The sequence below is a fragment of the Heptranchias perlo genome, chromosome 13 (genome assembly GCF_035084215.1).
Source record: "Heptranchias perlo isolate sHepPer1 chromosome 13, sHepPer1.hap1, whole genome shotgun sequence".
In the NCBI taxonomy this organism is placed as follows: Eukaryota; Metazoa; Chordata; class Chondrichthyes; order Hexanchiformes; family Hexanchidae; genus Heptranchias; species Heptranchias perlo.
In genome coordinates, this window is record NC_090337.1 from 23,210,275 (window position 1) to 23,238,102 (window position 27,828).

The following is a 27,828-nucleotide window of genomic DNA, read 5'->3' on the forward strand; positions in this document are numbered from 1 at the left end:
GGCCACAACTGCAGCCTCAGAGCAGGGCAAGGACAGCATTGCCTGTAGCTGTGAAGGTCACCATGGCACTGGCTCAGGAGCATTTCAGGCCTCTGCTGGCGACATGTGCAACATCTCACAGTATGCAGAGCACTGCTGCATAAGGGAGGTCACAGATGCACTGCACCACATGAGGAACAGGTTCATCACATTTCCTCTTGACAGAGACGATCAGAACAAGCGAGCACGGGGGTTCGCCCGCATTGTTGGCTTCCCCATGGTGCAGGGTTCCATGGACTACACGCATATTGCCCTGCGTGCCCCGCACATCAACTCGGCTGTCTTCGTCAATCGAAAGGGCTTCCAACCCTTCAACATGAAGCTGGTGTGCGACCACATGCATCACATCTTGGAAGTCGATGCCAGCTACCCTGAGAGCAGTCACGACGCCTTTGTTATGCGGCAGTCCAACGTGCCAGCTATCTTTCATCTGACTCGGCAAGTCAAAGGCTGGCTACTGGGCGACAAGGGCTATCCCCTCATGACATGGCTCATGACACCGGTCCGGAATCCAAGCATACGTGCACAGCAGGCCTATAATGAGAGCCATGCTGCCTCATGCAACATCGTGGAGCACAGCATAGGCCTCCTCAAACAACGCTTCCGCTGCCTAGACCAGTCTGGAGGAGCCCTGCAGTACTCCCCTGAGTGGGTGGACAGATATGTGGTGGTCTGGTGCATGCTGCACAACCTCGCCTTCTGAGGGACCAGCCTTTGCCACCAATGACTGCAGAAGACCCTGAGCCAGAGGTGGATGAGGAGGAGGCTGAGGAGGAAGAGGCTGAGGAGGAGGAGGGGGTGGAGCCAGAAGAGGAGATGGAGGAAGATGCAAGGTTGCAGCAGGAACCATACGCCTTGTCTGCAAGGGCTGTGCGTGCTCGCCTGATCCATGCCCGCTATCAATGATTGGAACTACATCCCCCAACTCACCAACAGACCTACATTCCCCACCTTTCCCCTCCCACAAGACAATCAAATCGCCCTCCATCATATTACACATTAGTGTCCCTCTCAGCACATTGCATGAATAAAAACCACCACCAAATCCAAAATCAAACTCTCATTTATGGATTAATAAATGAAATTATGCAAACATAACAGAACTATTCACCCTGGTGCATTCCCTTAGTGCCTATTGTTCTGCCTTTACATATCCTAGTGCTCCTACGAGGTGCTTCCCCAGTGGCTGGACCATGGGTGGTGGAAGGCTGTTGGCTTTCAATGGAGGAACGTGCAGATGGCCTTGGAGGACGACCTCGAGCAGCTCTAGGCCTGGAGTGCCCGGCTTCAGACTGCACCATCTCAGTATGGGCTGCAGCAGTCTGGCCTGGCTGGCCGAGAGGCAACAACAGGGGCACTGTCGGAATGGCAGGGGTGGGAGCAGGAATGCTGTTGTCCTGAGAGAGGACAGCAGGTCCGACTGCCATGGCGCCACTGACACTCTCCCGGGGCGGAGCCTCAGCACTCCTGGTGATCGGCTGAAGAACGGATTGCTGGAGTGCTGTGATGCCCTGGAAGTCCCGTTCCAAAGGGGTCCCCAGAGCCACGATAGCAGCAGGATGATCTTCCAATGCAGCAGTCTGAGCTGCAAATGCAGCAGTCAGACCTTGGATGGCAGATATTTCTGCTGCAATGGACGCTGTGACATCAGTCATCAGACGCTGCATCATGGTGGCTTCCACAGGTGCACTGATGGAGGTGACCACCCATTCCATATTGGAAAGGATGGGCTCCAAGCTCTGCGCAAACCCCTGCGCCAAGTTGGAGCTGGACTCCCCCACACCCCTTCTCGTTATGCACAGGCTTTCTGGCAGGCTTTCCAGTGCCCCAAGCATTTGTTGGTGAATGCCCATCAGCTGTCTTCTGCAGCCTGGCCCATCAAAGTCCTCATCTGACTCCTCTGCAGCAGAACTAGTGGGCGACCTCGCCCTCCGGCGAGTTGGCTCCTCTGGTATCCGTTCCCTCCGCCCCGGCTCCTGCGCACTTGTGCTCGGTGTCTCACCACGTGCAGATCCCTCCTCTAACCTAACCTCTAAAGGATGTACGGTGTCAGTCTCTGAGCTGGTGGAAGCAAGTATCAGATCGAGTGACGGTGTGGATTCAGTGTCCCCCTCCTCCTCCTCCTCCTCGGAGGGTGCCGTCACGTGTTCTTGGGTATCTGCAATGACAAAGGGAAACATATTGAGTTGTGGAGTGGGGAGAGGAGCAAGTAAGATGTGTGTGCTGACAGCATGTGCAGCACATGAGTCAGAAAGGATTATGGAAGGAGGGAGATGTGGAAAAGGAGACGGAGCATTAGATATGCAGAGACCCCCTTCACCGGGACCTCCAGCGCGGCACGTTGTGACAGCTGCAGCGACGGTCCGCCCAATGATCCGGAGCACCGTCTCCTCTAGGGGGGTGAGGACGTGCAAACGTGCCCGTCCACCCTCAGGTCCCTCCTGCTGCCGGGTGTTCTTCGCCACCTTCTCCTGCAAGACAAAGGACAGTGTGTCAGTGAGTGTCCAGCAAGGTGTGTGGGTGATGTGTCTGTCATGGTCGAATAGCTGCCAGTTTGTATAACTTGTGAATGGTGGTTGTGTGGCCTGCAAGTGTGTGCAATGTGTGGGTGAGATGCAGCATTGCGTATGGATGGGCAGTGTTTGTTGGTGGGTGGGTGGGTGACGGGAGTTGTTGTGCATGGAGTATTGGTGCAGTTGGTAGGATGTGCCACTTGACACTTGTATTCACTCACCTTGACCACTCGTGTCAAATCATTAAATTTCTTCCGGCACTGCACCCACGTGTGTGGTGCAATGCTCCTCGCATTCACCTCCTGCGCCACAGCCTGCCAATGCCTATGCAGCTGCAGTCTGGAGGGTCTACGGCCACCCTGCGGGTACATGCCTGCCCTCCTTTGGTCCATGCCTTCCACCACGGCCTCCAGAGCACCGTCCGAGAATCTTGGAGCCCGCCCTCTTGCCGGTGCAGCTACTCGAGATGCCATTCTCCCTCCTCCTACTTGGCTGTGTATCTGCCATTGGAAATGTGCCTGCACCTTTAAGTAGTGCAGGCTGCTGATGATGTGCGCTGTGCACTTCCCATTTCCAATGTCCTCATTCTCTGTGCAGCCTCTCAGCAACGAGGGCTGCTCTTGCTGCACGGAGATTTCATGGTAAGTATCAGGCAGCACGAAGTTCACGTGCTGCCTGCGTAGGGTCCGTTGGGCGCGGGGTGGTAGCGCATTGCGCTGCCATCGCCCAGAACGGACCCTTATCCAATTTTTCCCCCAAAGACTCAAATTTGCTCTGTTCAGTGGAAGAAATAGAGATACATATACAAAGACAAGTTTTCAATTCCCACCTCACGATGGCCAGAGACAGTTGCTTGAGCCATAACACCAGAATTAGTGATTTGAATAGTCTTTTTATTTAACTGTGGCAGAGGTTATATTCCTAATGGTACCATAGTATCATAGTATGATACAGTACAGAAGGATGCCATTCGGCCCATTGTGCCTATGCCGGCTCTTTGGTAGAGCTATCCAGTTAGTCCCGCTCCCCTGCTCTTGCAATTTTTTTCTCTTCAAGTATTTCTCCAATTTCCTTTTTGAAAGTCACTATTGAATCTGCTTCCACCACCCTTTCAGGTAGTGCATTCCAGATCGTAACAACTCGGTGCACAAAAAAATGTTTCCTCATGTCATCTCTGGTACTTTGCCAATCACCTTAAATCTGAGTCCTCCGGTTACCGACCTTTATACCACTGAAACAGTTTCTCCTTATTTACTCCATCAAAACCGTTCATGATTTTGAACACCTCTATCAAATCTCCTCTTAACCTTCTCTGCTCAAAAGGAGAACAACCCCAGCTTCCCCAATCTCTCCACATAACTGAAGTCCCTCATCCCTGTTACCATTCGAGTAAATCTTTTCTGCACTCTCTCTAAGGCCTTGACATCCTTCCTAAAGTGTGATGTCCAGAATGGGACACAATACTCCAGCTGGAGGCCAACCAGTGTTTTATGAAGGTTTAGCATAACTTCCTTGCTTTTATACTCTATGCCTCTATTAATAAAGCCCAGGATTCCATATGCTTTTTAACAGCTTTCTCAACTTGTCCTGCCTCCTTCAAAGATTTGTGTACATGTATCCCCAGATTTCTCTTTTCCTGCACCCCCTTTAAAATTGTACCACTTAATTTATATTGTCTCTCCTCATTCTTCCTACCAAAATATATCACTTCACATTGCTCTGCATTAAATTTCATCTGCCATATGTCTGCCCATTTCAACAGTCTGTCTATGTCCTCCTGAAGTCTGCCACTATCCTCCACATTGTTTACTACATTTCCGAGTTTTGTGTCATCTGCAAACTTTGAAATTATACCCTGTGTACCCAGACCAGGTCATTAATAGATATCAAAAAGAGCAGTGGTCCTAATACTGACCCCTGGGGATCACCACAGTATACTTCCCTCCAGTCTGAAAAACAACCATTCACTGCGACTCTCTGCTTTCTGACCCGTAGCCAATTTTGTATCCATGCTGCCACTGTACCTTTAATCCCACGGGCTTTAATTTTGCTGACACATTATTATGTGGAACTTTATCAAATGACTTTACACAACAACCGCACTACCTTGATCAAACCTCTCCGTTACTTCATCAAAGAACTCAATCAAGTTAGTCAAACACGATTTTCCTTTAACAAACCTGTGCTGACTTTCATTTATTAGCCCATACTTCTCCAAGTGCCAATTAATTTTGTCCTGGATTATTGTCTCTAAAGTTTCCCCACCACCGACGTTAGGCTGACTGGCCTGTAATTGCCGGGTTTATCCCTCTCCCCTTTTTTGAACAGGGGTGTAATATTTGCAATCCTTTAGTCCTCTGGCACCTCCACCATATCTAAGGAGGATTAGAAGATTGTGTCCAAAGACTCTGCAATTTCTCCCCTTACTTCCCTCAGTAGCTTAGGATGTATCCCATCTGAGGACGTTTCCACTTTGATACTGCCAACCTTTTAAGTATCTCTTCTTTATCTATTTTTATCCTATCCAAATCGCTACTACCTCCTCCTTTATTGCTACATTGGCAGCATCCTCTTCTCTAGTGAAGACCGATGCGAAGTATTCATTTAGTACCTCAGCCATGCCCTCTGCCTCTACAAGAAGATCTCCTTTTTTGTCCCTATTTGGCCCCACTCTTCCTTTGACTGCCCTTTTACTATTTATGTGTTTATAAAAGACTTTTGGGTTCCCTTTTATGTTAGCCGCTAATCTATTCTCATAGTCTCTCTTTGCTCCTCTTATTCCCTTGTTTAGAACATAAGAACATAAGAAATAGTAGCAGGAGTAGGCCATACGGCCCCTCGAACCTGCTGCACCATTCAATCAGATCATGGCTGATCTTCGACCTCAACTCCACTTTCCCGCCCGATCCCCATATCCCTTGATTCCCCTAGAGTCCAAAAATCTATCCATCTCAGCCTTGAATATATTCAATGACTCAGCATCCACAGCCCTCTGGGGTCGAGAAGTCCAAAGATTCACAATCCTCTGCGTGAAGAAATTCCTCCTCATCTCAGTCTTGAATCGCCGACCACTTATCCTGCGACTATGCCCCCTAGTTCTAGACTCTCCAGCCAGGGGAAACAATCTCTCAGCATCTACCCTGTCAAGCCCCCTCAGAATCTTATATGTTTCAATGAGATCACCTCTCACTCTTCTAAACTCCAGAAAGTATAGGCCCATTCTACTCAACCTCTCTTCATAGAACAACCCTCTCATCCCAGGGATTAATCTAGTGAACCTTTGTTGCACCACCTCTAAGGCAAGTGTATCCTACCTTAGATAAGGAGACCAAAACTGTACGCAGTACTCCAGGGGAGGTCTCACCAATGCCATGTACAACGGTAGTAAGACTTTCCTACTCTTGTACTCCAACCTCCTTGCAATAAAGGCCAACATGCCATTTGCCTTCCTAATTGCTTGCTGTACCTGCATACTAACTTTTTGTGTTTCTTGTACAAGGACACCCAAGTCTCTCATTTAATAGTTTCTCACCATTTAAAAAATATTCTGTTTTTCTATTGTTCCTACCAAAATGAATAACCTCACATTTCCCACATTATACTCCATCTGCCACCTTCTTGCCCACTCACTTAACCTGTCTATATCCCTTTGCAGGCTCTTTGTGTCCTCCTCACAGCTTACCTTCCCACCTAGCTTTGTATGCTCAGAAAACTTGGACACATTACACTCGGTCCCTTCATCTAAGTCATTAATATAGATTGTAAATAGCTGAGGCCCAAGCACTGATCCTTGAGGCACTAGTAACAGCCTGCCAACCTGAAAATGACCCGCTTATTCCTACTCTCGGTTTTCTGTCCGTTAACCAATCCTCTATCCATGCTAATATATTACCCCCAACCCCATGAGCCCTTACCTTGTGTAACAATCTTTTATGTGGCACCTTATCGAATGTCTTTTGAAAATCCAAATATACTACATCCACTGGTTCCCCTTTATCTACCCTGCTGGTTACATCCTCAAAAAACACTAATAAATTTGTCAAACACGATTTCCCTTTCATTAAACCATGTTTAGATCTCCTCTGTACTTTTTGTATTCAGCTGGTCTTGGAGTGGTTACATATTTATAACCAGAGCACCAAGATTCCATGTCTCCCATAAATTGTAATTACAGTATCCAATATTGGTACACAAAAACTTAACACATTTATACAGAATTCCTTTGTCTGCTATTTTACTTGAGGCATTAGCCCATTTATTTTGAAAGGTTTAATGCTTCTATAAAAAGCAAACCAAGCAATTCATAAACAGGTTAAACATTTTGCATGCTAATGAGGCCAATTTTAATTGCTTCCAGCAAACGAAAGCAGTACAGTATGGCTTAAAATGGTGTTGGGTCACTTACTACCCTGTTTATACTAGTGCTCTGGCAGCCACTATCTTGGGTAGTGTCCTGAGAAGGGCGGCCAAAGCAACCACCTGTTTCATGCAAGAAGCCGCTTGTAATATGCAAATTGGGGTCCTATGACATACACAGTGTAAAAAGTCAGATAGCCAGGTGGTGAAGGATAGAATACGAGAGTCTAGTTTTCAGTTACTTCCAAGCCTTTATTCTCAGAGCGTTCCACATTGTGCAGCCCTAAGATAAGCTCCCTCCTATAGATGGATACAAGAGAGTCCCCAATTGATGTCCACCACCTGAATACAATTAACACTAACTGATATAAATCTTATGGCTACAATTAACACACAGGACCTGGATTGAAAATCCAAGCCACCAATGGGTGCCCAGGGACACTATAGGGAAGAATTTTAACTCTCCCAGATCAATGGGAAAGGAGCAGCGGAGCAGTTAAAATGGAGCTGCTCAATTTCCCGCTGATTCCCTATTTTAATGCTGCTAGTTTTGGCTCCCACCGGACGTACATGTGACCCCGATGGTATTTTAACCCACTCCTGAGAAGGGCACCCACCATGGCAAAGCTAGCAAGATGTTCTAATGTAAGTTAGAAGGAACGTCCGGGTCTCTGCTGCCCGGACTCTCCTCTCCCCCAGCTACAAGACCCTCGCAATAACCCCCCCCAGACTTACCTTGTTGTTGGCAACCTTTGCTTGGTGCCAGTGGGTGGCCTCCATGCTACCCGATCTTTACCCCTTAACTGTTTTTTGAGAACCCAATTAGACTGTACAAGGGCCTTGCTGCACTAGGTTCCATAGACTAATATGAAGCTTGGCCGTAAAGCTCCATGTGAGGCTGTAACCTATTATGACTTACCCTTGTTCATCACTTCTTGTAGACTCAATCTTTCCCTCTTTCCTGCTCACCAGAGGCATAAACACAGAAGAGAACACCACCTGCACGGTGCCATTTTGTTGTGTCTGAAGTTCCAGCGTAGTGCTGAGAAATATTGTCATGGTTTCCAGAGAACCAATCAGCCCAGTGCTAACAATGAAGGTTGTTCTATCCATGTCTTCATCCAATATTAGGTGACCTGTGTATTAATATAGTGAAGACTCAAGTTCAGGGTGCTTAAATATTCATTTCCAAGGATGTAAAAAGCACACCTAGGTAAGAGAAATTTTGGGATCTTCATTGAGAATTACCCCCCAAAAAATACTTAGGACTGTGAAGCTGAACAATCTTTTTATTTTTTGGGGAAGGGGAGGAAGGGTTCATAGTAAATAGTACACTCAAATCACAAGCTATTGTTGTATTCTAGTGAATATGTGGAACAGTGATGGGTTCTTAAAAATCTGGTATTGATGTTGGGTAACTGGATTTGTATCTCCCTATAGCACAAGTACCTTCAAATTCCATTTACACAGCGCACTTCAGTCGCCTGGGGCTCAGACAAAGCATTTTTAAGAGGTGGGAAAATGGTAAAGTAAGATGAAAATTGGGATTGGTTGACACAATGGTACAAAAATCAGGCAGGTTCTACAATGGGCGGGTGATCTGCTCTGCTAGGTTACTGCCCAAGCGGTGAAGTTAAAAGATACCCCCTCTGTTTGGAGAATCTCAAACCAGTTCCTGGAGGACACAACACAGAAGTACCAATAATTTTGGTACAAATTGATAGTCTTCCTCAGGGCTTAAAAAATATGACTGGTGTGAGAAATGGAAATAGCACATTGGTAGTGAATGGGGTGTTATTTTGCGGATTAAGGCATATTATTTGGGTATTGTAGAAAGAGCTCTCTTCTTGCTTGTGTTACTGGTCAATACTGTAACTGGATGAAAAAAATTGTCTTTTTTTGTTCTTATTTTAAAAATAGTTTTTCCAAAAGATTACCAACCCATATATTTTGTGACACCATTTTATATTTTATATTTTACTTGCATGATGCTTGTTGTGCATGAACCAGGAGGAATGTATATTTAAGGTTTGTGGCAATTTGTTTGATCTTGGGGTTTAACTGGGCAGGGTGGGATAAGGAGTCCTGCCTACATTACCAGTAGTCTTGCTGCTTGGAATTGGTGCACTTGTCTACGATCAGGTAAGACGGTACTAATGATTTAATTTCCTTCTCCTGTGCTCTTCGGGTTCCTCCTTTTGGGAGGTGGTTTGAGTGTCAAGCTGGGGTTGTGTTGTGTGAGCTTCTAAGGATAGACCCAAACTACCATTTCTTTTCCATAATAGTGATGTACTTCAACTTGAAGGGCATGAAAATTCACACAGAAAGAACTGTTCCCATATGAGCCAGAACTAATGATAAATTTGTACAAAACATTGGTTACAAAACTGTGTGCAGTTATAGAAAGGATATTAAACCATAGAGAGTACACGGCATTGATGCACCAGGATGATGCCAGGGATGAGAAACTATAGTTACGAGGAGGGACTCAAGGTACTGGGACTATTACCATCGAGGCAGAGAAGGCTAAGAAGAGATTTAATAGAAGTTATTTAAATTGTGAATGCTTTTGATGGAGTAAATAGGGAAAGACTGTTTCCTCTGGATGGGGATTCATTGATGAGGGGTCATCAATTTAAAACTGTCACTAAGAGAGTCAGGACAGATGTTAGGATAAATTTCTTTACACTATGGGCTGTTGGAGAATGGAATGTTTTGTCACCTGGAGTATTTGAAGATGCAGGAGATACATGGCCCTGGGGAGATCACGGGGCAGGGGGATTAGTTTTGAATTGTTTTAGCAAGGAGTGAACACCGACACAATGGGCCAAATAGCCTCCTTCTCTACTGTTTACATATATGGTTCAAATTATTGTGTCATATCAGGCAGATAAGAAACAGTTAAGAAATTTCCCCTTTTAGAATTAGTACAGATCCATTCAAAGCAAACAAGACTTGTGGCCAAAGTAAGTACAGGTTGTGGTTATTCAGACTGTTAAGTAGAGTATTTTGCTAAAGCACTGATTAATTATATATTTTAGACTGGAGTGGTGTATTTTCTCTTCGGGTCTGGTTTATTGCCATATCAGCAACAGATCCATTACTAGATTAATATATGCAAATGCTTTAAGTAATAATCATTTGTATACGAGATTAATTGAGCAGTGGATTTTCATAACCTCAAGCTATTCCGATAATAATTTCAGTGGCCAAATTTTAATCTATAACCCAATGCAAATCTACTATTTGAGATTGGGAAAGTAGTTTTACACGCATACCTTTAAATGTTATTTGCTGAAGAGGACTAAATTCATAACAAGAATGTTCTCCTTAGCTTGGAATTCTTCCCATTAAGAAACTGTACTATATAGTATAAGAGATTTATTGGAAATGTTTTGTACAAGTTCTTACACAATAAAACCTATGCAGGCATTCAGAACGCTGCAAAAAAATTACTCAAAAGATTCAACTCAGTTATCAAAGTGCAAAAATATGCACCAAATTATACAAACTTTTAATTGGTTTAGTGGCCCCAGAATTCTTTACAGAAGCCATCAGATGAGAGTAAGAGTGGAATGTAATCTGTTGCCTTGACTTACCGTTGTTACATCGTGGGGCCAGGTTGGCATGGCTACAACAGTCAAAACAGCAATCTTCTATTCTTCCCCGATTCTTTATCTGAATAGTTACCAATCTTCCTGCTGTCGAGGCTTCAAATGCAACCACCGTCTCTGACTCCTCCAACAGGTAAACAAACACACCTATAAAAGGGAATAAGCTTTAAAAAAAATCTAACTTATACGATAATAATTATGTTCATGGAATAAAGGTTCATGGATTAATCTTAACAGCACAAATCAATATTTTGATCTTAAGAAAATTCTGTTAGCTGCACACAGACAGACAGTGGAATGGGTAATCATGGAGGAACAGCTCGAGGTCCATTCACGCAGGTCTCTGAGCAGCGGACAAATCCATGGAGGTGAAAGGCATGAAGCAAACGTGGGAAAATAAATCAAAATGGACCATTTGACAGGAGGCAACGGTCTGGAAAAAAACTTCCTACAAATGGGCACAAAGCCAACTTAATTATTCTCTAGTGACTTTCTATGAAATTTAAATTTAATTATATTGAAGACATTGATCTTGAAAATCCATGGGTTGCAATTCAAGCAATTATGCTAGAATCACACCCGTCAGTGCTCTCCAGCGCTGACCCCGTTGTAATATGTGGGTTCACCAGGAGGGCGTGGGGCCAATAGGTGCATGCGCCTCTATGGGTTTATCTCCAGCACCCGCTTCCCCCATATGACTGGAGAATCCAGCACCTGCCTGCCATGGGGAACTCCCCCCACCTCAGCGTAAGGGGGCTGATCCAATTTTTTAAAACAAAAAGAGGCTTCCCTGGTCTGGAGCCCATGCCCCCACGTCCCCACTCCCCCAGGAACTCCAGCGTGAGGAGTCCCTGCCCCCAACTCCATCTCCTTGCCATTGGCTTTGTAGAAGGCAGGCGAAGGTTCTGTCCCTTACAAGGCTGACCAAGGTTGGTATAACTGGGTCTCTCCCTTTTTCTAGTCATTTTCACCAGACTTCTACCAGAGTTATGGTGGGAGTCCAACAGAAATTTGAGGAAATTCAGGGATATTTTTACAGTGATTAGTAGAAGTATTTTTGACAAATACTTTGTATTGTATTTGAATATGTATTTGTATTGTATTTGAATACTGTAATTCAGGATTCCTAATCAAAACAAATAAGAGGAAAACATTTGCATGAAAGGGATAACACCGTCATGTTGGAGAAGTTTAAGGCAGGCTAACTTCCAGGAATAGCCTACACTTAGGGTTTATTATTATGTCTGCCACTGGGCTCAGTTTGTGCTGCCTAATCCACTTTGGGCCCCATTTTGCCTGGCTAGTAAAATGTGTGCTGCAAATGACTGGCTTCTTGGAGGTGGCTGCTATCAATTTTGAATAGTTAGCATAAACCTCCAGCACAGCTTTGGACTTGCCCCATCAACTAACTTGATGGGGGTTGTGCAAAATCTAACCAGCGGGACAAACTTAACCTACGCACTTAAAGGTAAATGACTGCCTACGGAGATAAATATTGTTTTAGCCACTATAAAGCTTCAAAATTAATTTTAAATATTTGTCAGCCTTCACTAAGGCTGGGTGATCGGAGGTGGAGGGGGACAGAAAAAAGTGTCAGGCAAAAATGAAGTGAAAGGAAACCCTTTGAGGTAGCTGTTGGACAAGTGACTTACATTTATTTTATCACTAGCAGATCTTCCCCCATGGCATTTCTCACAGTAAGTTGCAGGATACTCTTTTTATAATGACAGGAATAATATACTTGTTGCACAGTAAAATGCATTATTTTGGTATTATCAAGGCTAGTGTTTATGCCTCAATAGCCCTTTCCTAATAGAAATAAAAGGTACAGCATTGAGGGAAGCTGTCTGCTGCTGAAGTGGAGCGAAGTCTGGTCTGGTCTGGTCTGGCCTGGCTTATCCTTTTAAGCTAAAAGTTAATTGATGTAAATAAGCACATCCTGAGGTTAATTGACAGGTTCCCAATCTGTTCTGTTGCGACTTGCTGCTGTTGAATATGATACCTGAACCAATCTCGTGCTGACAGGCTCAGAGTCATTCCTTGCCAGTGGCTGGGGCGGTGAAGGAAAGAGAGTTCAGTGTGAGGCAGCGGCAGGTGCCTGCAGAAGCTAAGTAGGATCTGTTCATAGAATCATAGAAATTTGCCAGCACAGAAGGAGGCCATTCGGCCCATCATGTCTGTGCCAGCCGGAAAAGAGCTATCATGCCTAATCCCACTTTCCAGCACTTGGTCCATAGCTTTGTAGGTTATGGCACTTCAAGTGCATATCCAAGTACTTTTTAAATGTGATGAGGGTTTCTTCCTCTACCACCCTTTCAGGCAGTGAGTTCCAGACCCCCACCACCCTCTGGTGAAAAAAATTCTCCTCAGCTCCCCTCTAATCCTTCTACAAATCACTTTAAATCAATGCCCCCAGGTTATTGACCTCTCTGCTAAGGGAAATAGGTCCTTCCCATCCACTCTATCTAGGCCCCTCATAATTTTATACACCTCAATTAAATCTCCCCTCAGCCTCCTTTGTTCCAAAGAAAAACACAACCCCAGCCTATACAATCTTTCCTCATAGCTAAAATTCTCCAGCCCTGGCAACATCCTCATAATTCTCCTCTGTACCCTCGCCAGTGCAATCACATCTTTCCTGTAATGTTCCTTCACCAGTTAACCTTAGAGTAGCTCCAGCTACGGTAGCTTATGGTGTCACAGGAAGGGGGCCCAAATCTCCTAGTGTTTTCCTAATTCCATATGCAGCCCATACTTTACTAACTCTGATCGACAGATGTCTCGATAGTACTTTATCCCTGTGTTTGTTGTGGGAAATGTTGGGTTGCACAGTAATAGGGGAATTCTTACTGCTAAGAGCAAAATGTATCCGCAGTTGATTCACTGTCAAAAGAAGTGGACTGCATAGTGATCAGAAATTGAGAAAAACAATGTTGTAGTCCCTGACTATCGCATTCTGTGAACTGTGATAAAATGGTCCCCATTAACTCAAAGAGATGGCAGAATTCTCATCATCAGTACCATCCCCCTTCATGTTTACATGCCCAACTAAAGAAAACTACTGGTCTTTTACAAGACCGTTTTTTATTCCACGGTGCTAAATAACCTTCTGAATTGGGATTTTTTTTGTTCCAGCACTTGTATTTGTTGCTCAGTTGCTTACCTTCCACTGGTTCAGTTTCTGGGTTGGTGTAGGTGAGGCTTGTGGATACCCTGAGGGAGTAACCATGAGTGCAGGCTTTGATGCAGGAAGCTTTCAAGGGGAGAGGTGCCCAAGTAAATTGGTTTAACAAGCCTGGCATTGTGTTCAGCCACAGCCTTTAGTCTTTTCAGATGGCAATTCTGAAACATATAATCCCATAAAGTTCAGCACAGAGTGAGCATAGGATAAAATCAGAAATATCTGTAGAAGGACATGTGATTACGAAAATTAGATTGGTCTCCATCTATACTATTGCCAGGCTACTGTTAATCTGGCATATGATAATCAATTTTTTCTGTTAAGTAAATGACATCACAAAGTCTTGCTGTGAATGTTCTGAATGTTGTTTAGGCAGGTTACTAGTAAAAGTCAAATACTACAGGTTGTAAATCTTTGTTTGGTCCATGTCTAAAATCCAAATTCCCCAACATGCCATGATTCTTATTTGTATTATTGTTCACTTTTCTAGATGTCACACAAGCAGACACAGGCATTGTAGTAGATAGTCCTTATTGTGGTAGTACAGTGAACACTGGCCTATGACCCTGGTGGATTCTGTAACTGTATATTTAAACAGAATAGATAAAGCAAAAGCCACATTTCTTTTAGAACCCATCCCAGGACAAGGATAAGAGTATAAAGAAAGGCAATTGAAAGTGTAATTGCCTTAGTGTATAAGACTACTTTGGATGTATAATAAAAATGATCAATCCTTTTAATAATTCCTTCATCCCCATTACTCTAACACACTAACACAATACAGACTCAGAGCTAGACACTTCATGGTAATAGCCACCATTTTGTATCATAGATACCATGTTTTTCAAATCCTTAGAATCTTTACAATAATGTACAATACTGTACTTTAGTGCTTGCCACAAACAGTTCCTATTTCTGAAAGCATCTTGTTTTAAAGAAATAAATGCAATTGAAATTATTTCTCCATTATTTTTGTATTTTGTACAATGACACTTCAAAATTACAGCCATTTCAAACTTAGGTTGTACTGTAAATTTACACAATAAATACAGATATTTCCAATACTGAATCACAGAATAGCATCTGGAGCGGAACCACATAGTTTGCATGTCTGTCAATAATTAACAATAACACTAACATTGAATTTCAGTTGATAGATAAGCCTGTACACATAGGCTATGTATTCTCATCTCGTTGCTCCTCTAAATGTATTATACACCAAAATTCAATTCTGAACAATGTATAGACTATATACATAGAGACAAATCTTCTTCCCTTCTGCTGGGAATTAAGTTATGCAGTAGAATGGTATGAAGGTCTTCTCCCTCACTCTTTGCTGGTGATTGAATGGTATAATGGGTGAGTTGAAGATCTCTGATACAGAGTGGATGAATGGATGGTAATATGCTAGAATATTTTTTACCTCTCAGACCCTGGGTTCAAATATACTCTCACATCCTTCAAAAGCCATCTCTTGCTGTCAGCCGTTAAACTGGAAGGGATCTAAGGCAGGCCAGTTGAAAAATGTATTCATGCCTTCCAAAAATGGAACCTACACTGGTCAGTTGGAAAAAGAATACTGCCTACTTCAATCAGAGAGTTATGCAGATCCCATAACAACTGAACTTCATTATTGCAGAGTGTATTACAATGTGATGTTTGTCCTTGTGCAAATACCTGGGGGTGGGGAGAATCAATGAAAAGTGAAATGCTCATAAGAGCAAGAAATGGTAGAACAAAATGAAAGAGCCCTCAGCATTACATTTAACAATAACATCTATCTGCACACCTCAGGTAGCATTAAACCTATGTAAAAAAATAAGTTATTGCTTCCATTAGTTTCATTTATTAGCCCTCATTGGTAATAACAGGAAGGGAACGCTACTGTAGTGATTATATTACTGGACTATAAATCTAGAGGCCTGGAATAAAAATCCAGGGAACGTGAGTTCAAATCCCACCCAGTTTGAGAATTTGAATTCAGTTTTTAAAAATCTGGAAATTAAAAAAAACTGCTATCAATAAAAGTGACCATGAAGCTGTTGTATTGTCGAACAAACCCAACTGCTTCACTAATGTCCTTTAGGGAAGGAAACCTGCCATCCTTTCCAGGTCTGGCCTATATGTGACTCCAGTCCTATAACAACGTGATAGTTGACGTGCGCAGTTGAAGTGAACTGCCCTACTCAGTTATATCAAACTGCTATAAAGAATTACAAGAACAAAACCTGTGTCGGCTCTTTGAAAGAGCTGTCCAATTAGCCCCATTGTCCTGCTATTTCCCTATAGTACTGCAAATTTTTCCTTCTCAAGTATATATCCAATTCTCTTTTAACTGTTGCTATTGAATCTGCTTCCACCACTCTTTCAGGCAGTGCATTCAGATCATAACAACTCGCTGCGTGCAGGGCAGACCAGATAAGGACAGCAGGTTTCCTCTCCTCATTTATTCTATCTTCTTGCAGGCAAAAATAGTGCACAACGGCCATTAGAGACAGTCCACCAGAGAGGGCATCCCACATTAAAACAAGCCGCACTATATGAGGAGGAGGCCATGGAGCTCGTGAGGAGGCACTCTGCTCTTGCTGTGAGAGATGGCGAAATCAGCAGCAAATTTCCAGCATCAGGTTAGTCACTGAAACCTATACTGTCACCTGGTATCTCTGGGAAGCATCACATAGACACATATTCTTAAACGAGGGCATTCGGGGCTCGGCGGACTGATCGCAAGAAGCACAAGGGAACTTGGGGAAGATAATTTAATGGCGCAAAACTGGCAAAAGTGGCTTTTGCCCAATTTTCCTGCCACAGAAATATGTTGAAAATGGAGAAATGTCACCCTCCATATGTTTATTACTTACCTCGTTACAACAAAGTGTGCAGCTATAATTCTTTGATACACTAGAGGAGGAGCACCAATATTGGCAGAACATGATTTGAATTCATATATAATAAACAGCCAAGAAGAATGGTGGGGAGGTAAGAGCTTGCAGATGTTTCCAGCAGCCTACATCTTGCTATGGGCGCGCAGAAAGTGGAATAGGCTCCAACTTCAACGAATGAGAACAACAATTTGTTTGGTCTCCATAAGTAATAAAAAGGTAAAACGGTATTCACTTTTGTTAAATACTGACCTTCCTGTGACTGTGTGACACCTCACTCCAGATTTCATATATTCCTTTAAAAGCTTTATTTACATCTACCATCTGTCGCTTGATCGTGAGTTTTCTCTTTTAACAAACTGGATAAAGTGCAAACACCTGATATCACTGCCAGGCTATGTAAACCATATCTAATTTGAACCTGCCACATGTGCATAATTAAAGTTATATGAAAGGTCATCCATGTTTACCATTCAGATAGTTGTTTAGCCCTGAGGATGGTATGTAGCACCAGACACAGCTAATCTCAGTTTTTTCTGCCTTCATGTTTAAAAGATGAGCAAGACCCAACTAAATCTCAAATATATCAATTTAAAACCATGAGCAAAGCCATCCATGAAGATGGCATCTGTTAGTCAACTAAAGTGAAAACTCTTTTCAAATGAGACAATTTTAAAATTTGTTTCACTTTAACATTTCGGTTTATTTATATATGCTGAAAATGAAATACTCTTTCAAGATACAAAAAATCTTAACACAGTAATGGAGAGGGTTGATGAGGATAGTACGGTTGATGTTGTGTATATGGACTTTCAAAAGCCATTTGATAAAGTACCACATAATAGACTTATTAGCAAAATTAAATCCCATGGGATTAAAGGGTCAGTGGCAGCATGGTTACAAAATTGGCTAGGGGACGGAAAGCAGAGAGTAGTGGTGAACGGTTGATTTTCAGACTGGAGGGAAGTATACAGTGGTGTTCCCCAAGGGTCAGTATTAGGACCACTGCTCTTTTTGATATATATTAATGACCTGGACTTGGGTGTAGGGAGTATCATTTCAAAGTTTGCAGATGACACGAAACTCAGAAATATAGCAAACAATGTGGAGACTAGTAACAGACTTCAGGAGGACACAGACAGACTGGTGAAATGGGCAGACACATGGCAGATGAAATTTAACACAGAGAAGTGTGAAGTGATGCATTTTTGTGAGAAAAATGAGGAGAGGCAATATAAACTAAATGGGACAATTTTAAAGGGGGTGCAGGAACAGAGAGACCTGGGGGTGCACATACACAAATCTTTGAAGGTGGCAGGACAAGTTGGGAAGGCTGTTAAAAAAGCATATGGGATCCTGGGCTTTATTAATAGAGGAATAGAGCACAAAAACAAGGAAGTTGTGCTAATCCTTTATAAAACACTGTTCAATTCTGGGCACCACACTTTAGGCAGGATGTCCAGGCCTTAGAGAGGAAGCAGAAGAGATAGAATGGTACTAGCGTTGAGGGACTGGGGTTGTTCTCCTTAGAGTGAAGAAGGTTAAATCATGTTCGGTTTTGATACAGTAAGGAGAAACTGTTTCCAGTGGCAGAAGGGTCAGTAGCCAGAGGACACAGATTTAAGGTGATCAGCAAAAGTGCCTGAAGTGACAAAAGGGAACATTTTTTTACACAGTGAGTTGTCATGATCTGGAATGCACTGCCTGAAAGGGTGGTGGAAATCAATTCAATAGTAACTTTCAAAAGGGAATTCGATAAATACTTGAAGGGAAAAATTTACAGGGCTATGGGGAAAGAGCAGGGGAATGGGACTAATTGGATAGCTCTTTCAAAGAGCCGGCACAGGCACAATGGGCCAAATGGCCTCCTCCCATGCTGTACCTACTATGATACTATGAAACAGTGCTCATCTTAACAGCATGTGAGGTTCATCATTGCTAATGCATTACCAGCATTAATTCTGATTTGTGAAGATGGACAGAAATATGTTAAAGGATAAACTGAACTTGAAATTCTCCTTGTTGACAACTTGATCTTCTTCATACTATGAAATAGAAAATGCAAAAAGAGGCAAAGTACGCAGGTGAGTCATAATTTTTTTGGGAATTATTTAGTCTTCAATGCTCAAACTAAACAACTGAGCCATGAAATTGAAGAACACCATTCCCAGTGAGGAGTTTCAAATAACGGGACCACAGATTGGAGAGTCAGGTGCGCAGATCAACAAGCTCAATTTGCAGTGCTCCAATTTTCCAGCCGTTGGAAAATCAGGAGCACCTTGAATTGGACAAGGTCACATTCCACCCAATTCTCGGTCTCCTCTTCCTCTGAGTAAGACTGCATGCTCAGAATGGAACTTCGCCCTTTCAGGGGTCTAAACCACTGCTAAATTTCACCGTGAGTACCTTTTGAAAGTTGTTTTGCTTTAAAATAAAATATACTGCATTGTTTAAATTGCAGAATGAAAAATTAAATGGGCTGTAACACAATCATTTATAAATTACTGTTTTATTCTACTGTTACACGAATAGTAAGTCAAGTATGAATATTAATCATAGAATCATAGAATCATAGAAGTTACAACATGGAAACAGGCCCTTCGGCCCAACATGTCCATGTCGCCCAGTTTATACCACTAAGCTAGTCCCAATTGCCTGCACTTGGCCCATATCCCTCGATACCCATCTTCCCCATGTAACTGTCCAAATGCTTTTTAAAAGACAAAATTGTACCCGCCTCTACTACTGCCTCTGGCAGCTCGTTCCAGACACTCACCACCCTTTGAGTGAAAAAATTGCCCCTCTGGATCCTTTTGTATCTCTCCCCTCTCACCTTAAATCTGTGCCCCCTCGTTATAGACTCCCCTACCTTTGGGAAAAGATTTTGACTATCGACCTTATCTATGCCCCTCATTATTTTATAGACTTCTATAAGATCACCCCTTAACCTCCTACTCTCCAGGGAATAAAGTCCCAGTCTGTCTAACCTCTCCCTGTAAGTCAAACCATCAAGTCCCGGTAGCATCCTAGTAAATCTTTTCTGCACTCTTTCTAGTTTAATAATATCCTTTCTATAATAGGGTGACCAGAACTGTACACAGTACTCCAAGTGTGGCCTCACCAATGCCCTGTACAACTTCAACAAGACATCCCAACTCCTGCATTCAATGTTCTGACCAATGAAACCAAGCATGCTGAATGCCTTCTTCACCACCCTATCCACCTGTGACTCCACTTTCAAGGAGCTATGAATCTGTACTCCTAGATCTCTTTGTTCTATAACTCTCCCCAACGCCCTACCATTAACGGAGTAGGTCCTGGCCCGATTCGATCTACCAAAATGCATCACCTCACATTTATCTAAATTAAACTCCATCTGCCATTCATCGGCCCACTGGCCCAATTTATCAAGATCCCGTTGCAATCCTAGATAACCTTCTTCACTGTCCACAATGCCACCAATAGCAAAGAAGTTTTCAGTATCAGAATTCAACTGCATCTGGTGCAATGGGTCAAGCACTAGTCTTTCATCTCTAGGATCTGGGTTCAAATCCACCCAGAATGATGGTAAGAGTTTCTTTTGTCTGCTACCAGTACAAACTTTACATTAATTAGTTTGGGTAGTGCCAACCCACTTCCTATGGAGATGGGCTCACAGCACAAGATTGCTCGTAATTTGCTCCTAAATTGGCTGCCACTTAGAGATGTCACAGAGTGGAAAATATCACAATGGGCTAACAGAAGTGCTCCTCTGAAGTTGGGTACAGTTGGGAAGAGAACTCAATATCTGATCTGGAATGCTGACTTCAGATGTATGGAATGTCTTTTATGTTTTTTTTCCAATTGTGTAAGTATACCTTTAAATGTGGCTGCATGATACCACTTCATTCAAGATAAATTTCCATTTGGATCTTAACACATGCCCTGAAGCATATTTCTTATGCTTTGAAAGGATTTGCCTAATGACAATTGTCAGCCTTTATATTCAGCACTAGATATAAGCAAACAGGAATCCTTTGACCTTAACAAGGCATGGGGAGGAAGAGGTCCATAAGAAACCATTGAGAACAAAGGGGCAAAGAGAGAGTATGAAAATAGACTGGCAACTAACATAAAAGGGAATCCAAAAGTCTTCTATATGCATATAAATAGTAAACGGGTAGTAAGAGGAGGGGTGGGGCCTATTAGGGACCAAAAACGAGACCTACGCATGGAGGCAGAGGGCATGGCTGAGGTACTAAATGAGTATTTTGCATCTGTCTTTACCAGGGAAGAAGATGCTGCCAAAGTCACAGTAAAAGAGGAGGTAGTTGAGATACTGGATGGGCTAAAAATTGATAAAGAAGACATACTAGAAAGGCTGGCTGTACTTAAAGTAGATAAGTCACCAGGTCCGGATGGGATGCATCCTAGATTGCTGAGGGAAGTTAGGGTGAAAATTGTGGAGATACTGGCCATAATCTTCCAATTATCCTTCGATATTGGGGTGGTGCCACAGGACTGGAGAATTGCAAATGTTACATCCTTGTTCAAAAAAGGGTGTAAGGATAAACCCGGCAACTACAGGCCAGTCAGTTTAACCTCGGTGGTTAGAAACAATAATCCGGGACAAAATTAACAGTCACTTGGACAAATGTGGATTAATTAAGGAAAGCCAGCATGGATTTGTTAAAGGCAAATCATGTTTAACTAAGTTGATTGAATTTTTTGATGAGGTAACAGAGAGGGTTGATGAGGGCAACGCGGTTGATGTGGTGCATATGGACTTCCAAAAGCCGTTTGATAAAGTGCCACATAATAGGCTTGTCAGTAAAATTGAAGCCCATGGAATAAAAGGGGCAGTGGCAGCATCGATACGAAATTGGCTAAGTGACAGGAAACAGAGAGTAGTGGTGAATGGTTGTTATTCAGATTGGAGGAAGATGTACAGTAGTGTTCCCCAGGGGTCAATGCTGGGACCATTGCTTTTTTGATATATATATTAATGACTTGGACTTGGGTGTACAGGGCACAATTTCAAAATTTGCAGGTGACACAAAACTTGAAAGTGTAGTGAACAGTGAGGAGGATAGTGATAGACTTCAAGAGGACATAGGCAGGCCAGTGGAATGGGCAGACAATGGCAGATGAAATTTAACGCAGAGAAGTGCAAAGTGATACATTTTCATAGGAAGAATGAGGAGAGGCAATATAAACTAAAGGGTACAATTCAAAAGGGGGTTTGGGAACAGAGAGACCTGGGGGCGTATGTGCACAAATCGATGAATGTGGCAGGGCAGGTTGAGAAAGTGGTTAAAAAAGCATACAGGATCCTGGCTTTATAAATAGAGGCATAGAGTACAAAATCAAGGAAGTTATGATGAACCTTTATAAAACACTGGTTTGGACACAACTGAAGTATTGTGTCCAATTCTGTGCACCATACTTTAGGAAGGATGTGAAGGCCTTAGAGAGGATGCAGAAAAGATTTACTAGAATGGTTGCAGGGATGAGGGACTTCAGTTACTTGGATAGATTGGAGAAACTGGGGTTGTTCTCCTTAAAGCAGAGAAGGTTGAGAGGAGATTTGATAATCATGAGGGGTCTAGACGGAGTAGATAGAGAGAAACTGTTCTCATTGGCAAAAGGGTGGAGAACCAGAGAACACAGATTTAAGGTAATTGGCAAAAGAACCAAAGGCGACATAAGGAAAAACTTTTTTACGCAGCGAGTGTTTATGATCTGGAATGCACTGCTTGAAAGGGTGATGAAGGTAGATTCAATCATGGCTTTCAAAAGGGAATTGGATAAGTACTTGAAGTAAAAATATTTGCAGGGCTAAAGAGAAAGGGCAGGAGAGTGGGACTAGCTGGATTGCTCTTGCAGAGAACCGACACGGTCTCGACAGGCCGAATGGCCGCCTTCTGTGCTGTAACCATTCTGTGATTCTATGAGGACAACACCAGCAGGTGAGATTAATCCAGCTTTACTTATCCCAGAAAGTTTCAGAAAAATTGAGCAGCCAACCATCTTAAAACACTTAATACTAAAACTCAGAAAAACATTAATAGCATGAGCTTTAATAAGGGATGGGAGTTCGCAACATTTGTATAATTATCAGAAAGAATATTATCAGTCAGAATGCCTAACCAGATGATTATGATCCTCAGATCCATTAACATCATAAACTGTCCCTTGGCATGGCAGAGATTGGTTGTACAGTGTACATGATATAGAAAAGAACAAAGAGCTCAGCCTAATCAATAGAAGCAGATGGAAAAGTAGGATTCAGAGACGACATGCAGGTTGTGGGAAGGAGGATGGAAATGGCAATTTGCTACTGAACTTAACATTTTTCATTTATTGATAAACTCAAGGTAAATCCAATCTCTTTTACAATGTATTGTATTGGTGATTGAAAATTTAAATGAAGATGAGCATAAATTTGCTTATCTTTATTTAATCAAAGATACCCCAAACTAATCTGATAGTCACTTGTTCAAAATAGGGTTTCTCTGTGGCAGATATGCACACCAGCCCTTAGCTAGATGGTAGGTAACTCTTATGTTAAACCTGCTACTTCAGTGACCAAAGTATCGCGAACCAATTGTTGACCAAACTTAAAGATTTCAATAGCTGCAGCTGCAAATATGGTTTTATTCCAGGACCTGATGACATTTTACAATGATTAGGTTCAGCTGTATAGGCAGGATTTCTGAGTTGCTGTGAAAAAATATCAAAACAGAAATGGCACTCTGGACAATCAGGATAAGGCATGTCAGTATCGGAAGTCAATTTCACATGTCCCTGTCGAAAGCAATTGGTGAAAGAAGTTTATCAGAAATTGAGGATAAGCAAGTAAAAACATGAAACTCTGGATACACGGGACAGGATTGTGTAGAAGACCAGCTTAACTACCAAATAATAAATGAATGAGACAAGTTAACAAATGAGATGAATGGTTCAGTGGAATATCTAGCTGGGCAGTGGACTGGAATAGCATACTGATCTGCGGCTGAGGTACAAATCCTGCCCAGAATGACTCATATAAATGTGCTATATGAAACCAATTTGTCCATTCTCAACCCAGTTTCTAGTGGGTAATGACTGCAACACAAGATCTTAAAGATGGCTTAAGTGAAATGATAACATTTGCACTGGTACAGTAGGAGATGCTATTCTGAGGTTGAGACCGAGTAAATGGAGCTTTACTATGCACATAGCCTTTGGCAAACAGAACTCAGGCTATGAAGAAGTGTTCTGTTTATCTTGAGCACAAAAATTCAGGAAAATTTGTAGGTTAATAAAACAAAAATCAAGGCACAGGTATCACAGACTTATTGAGATCCTTAGGCACCAGCTGTATGGGAAGAGCAAAATACTGCAGATACTGGAAATTTGAAACAAAAACAGAAAATACTGGAAACGCTCAGCAGGTCAGGCAGCATCTGTGGAGAGGACAGAAAAGTTGATATTTCAGATGTGCAGATCCTTTATCAAGTTCAGTCTTGACACATTATCTGGGAAGTTAGAATTGACGTGCATAGTGGCCAATTCTGATCTCATTAATATCTCGAAGATTCAATTTATGATTTGCTGACAGATCTTTTCCTGGTTACGATAAGAAGAACTGTATTCCCTGAACGTCCTAACTAAAAATATTGTGCCCATTATGATAAGTGTTATCAAAAGTGAGGTATCTACTAAGGATGCAATATCAGTCTGATCTAAAAGTAGAATGACTACCAATCTATACAGGTTGGAACCAGGAACAGGGTGGCCATATGCAAACCTTTTGAAACTTGGCCAATTATTTAATGACAGGGAATTGGAGTATGGGGAGGAGAGAACAGAAACATGAATGGGGATAACACTCTTGTGCCAAATAATTGTAAAGGCATAGCAATGAGGGTAAAAACAATGTCTAGGAAATATATTGAAAGAACAAACAAACGCACTTATATAGAGAAAAGAGAATAAAATTGTAAATAATCAGGTAAGCTTATGCTTTTTGGGTTGCTGTAAGGAAAATGGGAGGCCAGGCAACATTAATTGAAATAAGAATAGCAAGAAATGTTAATTTGTATCTCATTGCCTTACTTTCATGGTGATCTAACCAATAGAATTGATGTGTTTGGGGAAGGGGGTTTGGATAGAATAAATCACAATTCGAACTTTCCACTTGTAGGGTACACGACCAGAGACAAATCCCCTCAGTTCAAACAAGATTGAACTGCAGTTGCTTTAAACTACCATTGACAGTTGAATCAAAGAGTAAAATATTTCTGCACCCCCTTGGTTAAGAAAGTCAGTAATTGTGCCAAACAGACCAGGAATGTCTCAGGTTTAATCAATGCAGCAGTAGGGGCATTACAATTGGCATCAGTCTCCCTAGGACACAGAAAGGAATATCTAGCAGGATTCCCACTTTGGAATATCCAGGAACTTCTGATTGCTATCCAATAATTTCTGCTTAAAGCACACATGTTGGACATCAGGCAAAGACAAAATTGGACTTGGCCATGATGTTCCCACAATCAAATAACGAGACGCTCGTTGTCTAGGTTCATAAATAAAGAATGGCCACTTGGGCAAAGTACCAGTGGGCATATGGTGCCCACAGAATACCCCTGCAGGGAGTCAACTGCTCAGGAGAGAAATGGGGCGGATAGGAGGGAAGAAAACTGGCAGAACGTTTAGGGGAAAAATTAGGAAAGGACGGGAGGGGGGAATCTGCAATCAAAATGACAGGGACTTGGTAAGAAAAGGAAAAATGTGCAAATAAGCAGTAGGGTAAACTTTGTGAGGCTTTGCTGGTGGTGCAGAGCCTCGCCCGTAGCAAGTGCTGGGCAAGATTGGGCTTGACAGTGATGTTCCACAATTGATTCCCTGCCAATGCTCACTGTCTAGGCTCGGAGATGAAGAATGGCCAGTTGACTGAGTTACCAGAGAGTTACCATGGAACAGTATGCCAGGAAGGAGTCAACTACTTCTGGAAAGAAGTGCAGGGAATGGGGGGAAAAATAATTGGCAGTAAAAGGAGGGGATGCATTGCATGATTTTGGAGTCAGAAAAGAGGCCACTCTACAGGCATGTGGAAGCCTCATTTAAATGGTTTATCGATGTAAATCAGGTTCCATGCCAAATTGTTTTTTTTGTGCCAAGGGGTCAAATAATCAATATGTTTGGGTAGAGAGTTGTCAGATGGAGGAAAAAATAACTTTTACTGTTCCTCGCTAAATTGATTTTAGCATGATATTGATGGTCAGAACTGAAGCAACCGTTTAGAAGGTAAGTTAGAGTATGCTTTCACCTTTGGAGAATGACATACTCTATTAAGCATCCCTTCCACACCCTGTAAAGTGCAGTCATCAGTCGTAGAATTACCTTCTTGTGGAAGATAACAAGAAGTTGCCCTCCCTCATGAATTTTTATTGGTAATATCACACGTTAAAACAAGTGATCAACTCTTTTTTTAAAAAAAGAAAAAACGCTATGTAAAAAATGTATTTGTCGCCAAGCAAAATTCAGTCCTCAAAGTGAAACAAATGTCTCAGCGCTGATTTGAGATTTAGGGATAGTTAAGAATTGTAACTCCAGGCTGGGAAACGACTGTGCAAATGAACTAATGGAAACATCGTGGGCTGTAAACATGCACTGTTTGAATAAAAAATATCCTTAGCTGAAAGGGGTTCATAAATGATTTATTTGTCCGGAGCTAACAACAAAAAAGTCCGAGCAATAGAGCTCAGCCGGATGGGGGAGGGATGAAAAATAAAATATATTTTAAAGTGTAAAACATTTCAAATAAAGGAGAGAATGTAAGAAAAGCAGAAATACAGTCTTCGAGAGACTGGAGGGGCTGGGTTTGATAAACAATGTTACCAGAATGATTCGTTATCTAAATAACAATTCATGATATATTGTGCTTTAATCTGAGAATGCTTTCTTTCTCCTTATTGGCGAACATTATTTTACCGACTGTCGGTGGGAAACAGTTAAATAGTAATATTCATTCAATTCAAAGATCCAATTAAAACCGTCTCCTAGTTATTATTATTGTGGCTCTCTGTCGTTTCACTTGCATTATTTTAAAAGGTAGAGAGGCATGGAAAAGTTACATAAATAACCGATCAGCTCTGCAACCGATTGTAGAAATGTCCAAACACATCTAAAGGATGAGGTTTACCTTGCTGTTGATCAAATATTTTTGAACGCCTCCCTTATTTCTCGCCTTCAAAGAGTTATTCTGAACGATGAGTGAGGAAGGATGCTGCTCCTGTTGCTAACGGCTGTATCTGCTAACCTGCCACTGGCTTAAATCCTCAATCGCACACATTTGGTGGCAGTATGTTCCCATTTCAAGGACGTTTCCCAAGATTCTGGTGGCAGAGAGCAGATCTGTCTATTTGGACTCTGCACACGTGTGGCAGATGGACTCGGTGCAATTGGCCTTAAAGCGATAGTGACAGCCTTTCGGCAGGGAGGAGATGTTTTAGGTCGGTGACAGCTGGTTTATATTTCTTTACATCCAGGCCATCCGCATTGCAATCATTACCTTCTCTGACTGCCCCCAACCTTCCCACTATGCCCAACTCCCCAATCTCTCCAGGTAACTGAGCCCTCACTTTCCCATTCTTTGTAGCTTCCACCCCTTTGGTTCACTTACCTCATCTACCTGCTCCTTCCATCCCCTTCTATCCCAATTCCTGACTACCCAACTTTACCTGCTCATCCCCCATCGCCCAGTTGCTAACATCATCAACCCGTGTCTCTCATCCAGTACTGTCTCCATCTCCTTCAAAACTATTGTTTCCTCAAGAAATCCACCCTAAAGCCCTCCACTCTATCCAACTACTGTTATCGCTCAAATCTTCCTTGTCTCTCAAGAACCTTGGAGCATACTGTTGGCTTGCAACTACATTTTCACCTCACTCAACACTTCCTACTTGATACCCTCCAATTTTACTTCTGGCCATTGTACGTAGGCTGCATTAGTCAAAGTTACAAACGACATCCTGTCAACTGTGACCATGGCTTTCTAGTCTCCTTAAGCTCATCAACCTCTAATGCATTCAATACAATCAACCATTCCATCCTGCTCCAATGTTTCTCCTCTGCAGTTTATTTCTGGGGCACTGCTCTCTCCTGGTTCTGCTTTTACCTGACTCAACATAAGCACTACATTGCTGCCAATGACTTCTCATCCTCTGCATGCACGGTCACTTATAGTGTACACCAGGGTCTCCTCCTTTTCATTATCT

The 27,828-nt window shown here is 42.5% G+C and overlaps 1 protein-coding gene across 3 annotated transcripts in view; it reads right to left on the reverse strand.

Moving 5' to 3' along the window:
* vwa5b2 (von Willebrand factor A domain containing 5B2) overlaps positions 1-27,828 on the reverse strand; it is a 121,234-nt gene that overhangs the window by 56,256 nt on the left and 37,150 nt on the right. For all 3 annotated transcript variants that reach the window (XM_067995153.1, XM_067995151.1, XM_067995152.1), the window contains exons 2-4: positions 13,686-13,864; positions 10,508-10,669; positions 7,828-8,044 (exon numbers count right to left, since the gene is read on the reverse strand). In XM_067995153.1, coding sequence (XP_067851254.1) covers positions 7,828-8,044; positions 10,508-10,669; positions 13,686-13,824 — 518 coding nt within the window. In that variant the 5' untranslated portion in view covers positions 13,825-13,864. The remainder of the gene's footprint in view (positions 1-7,827; positions 8,045-10,507; positions 10,670-13,685; positions 13,865-27,828) is intronic.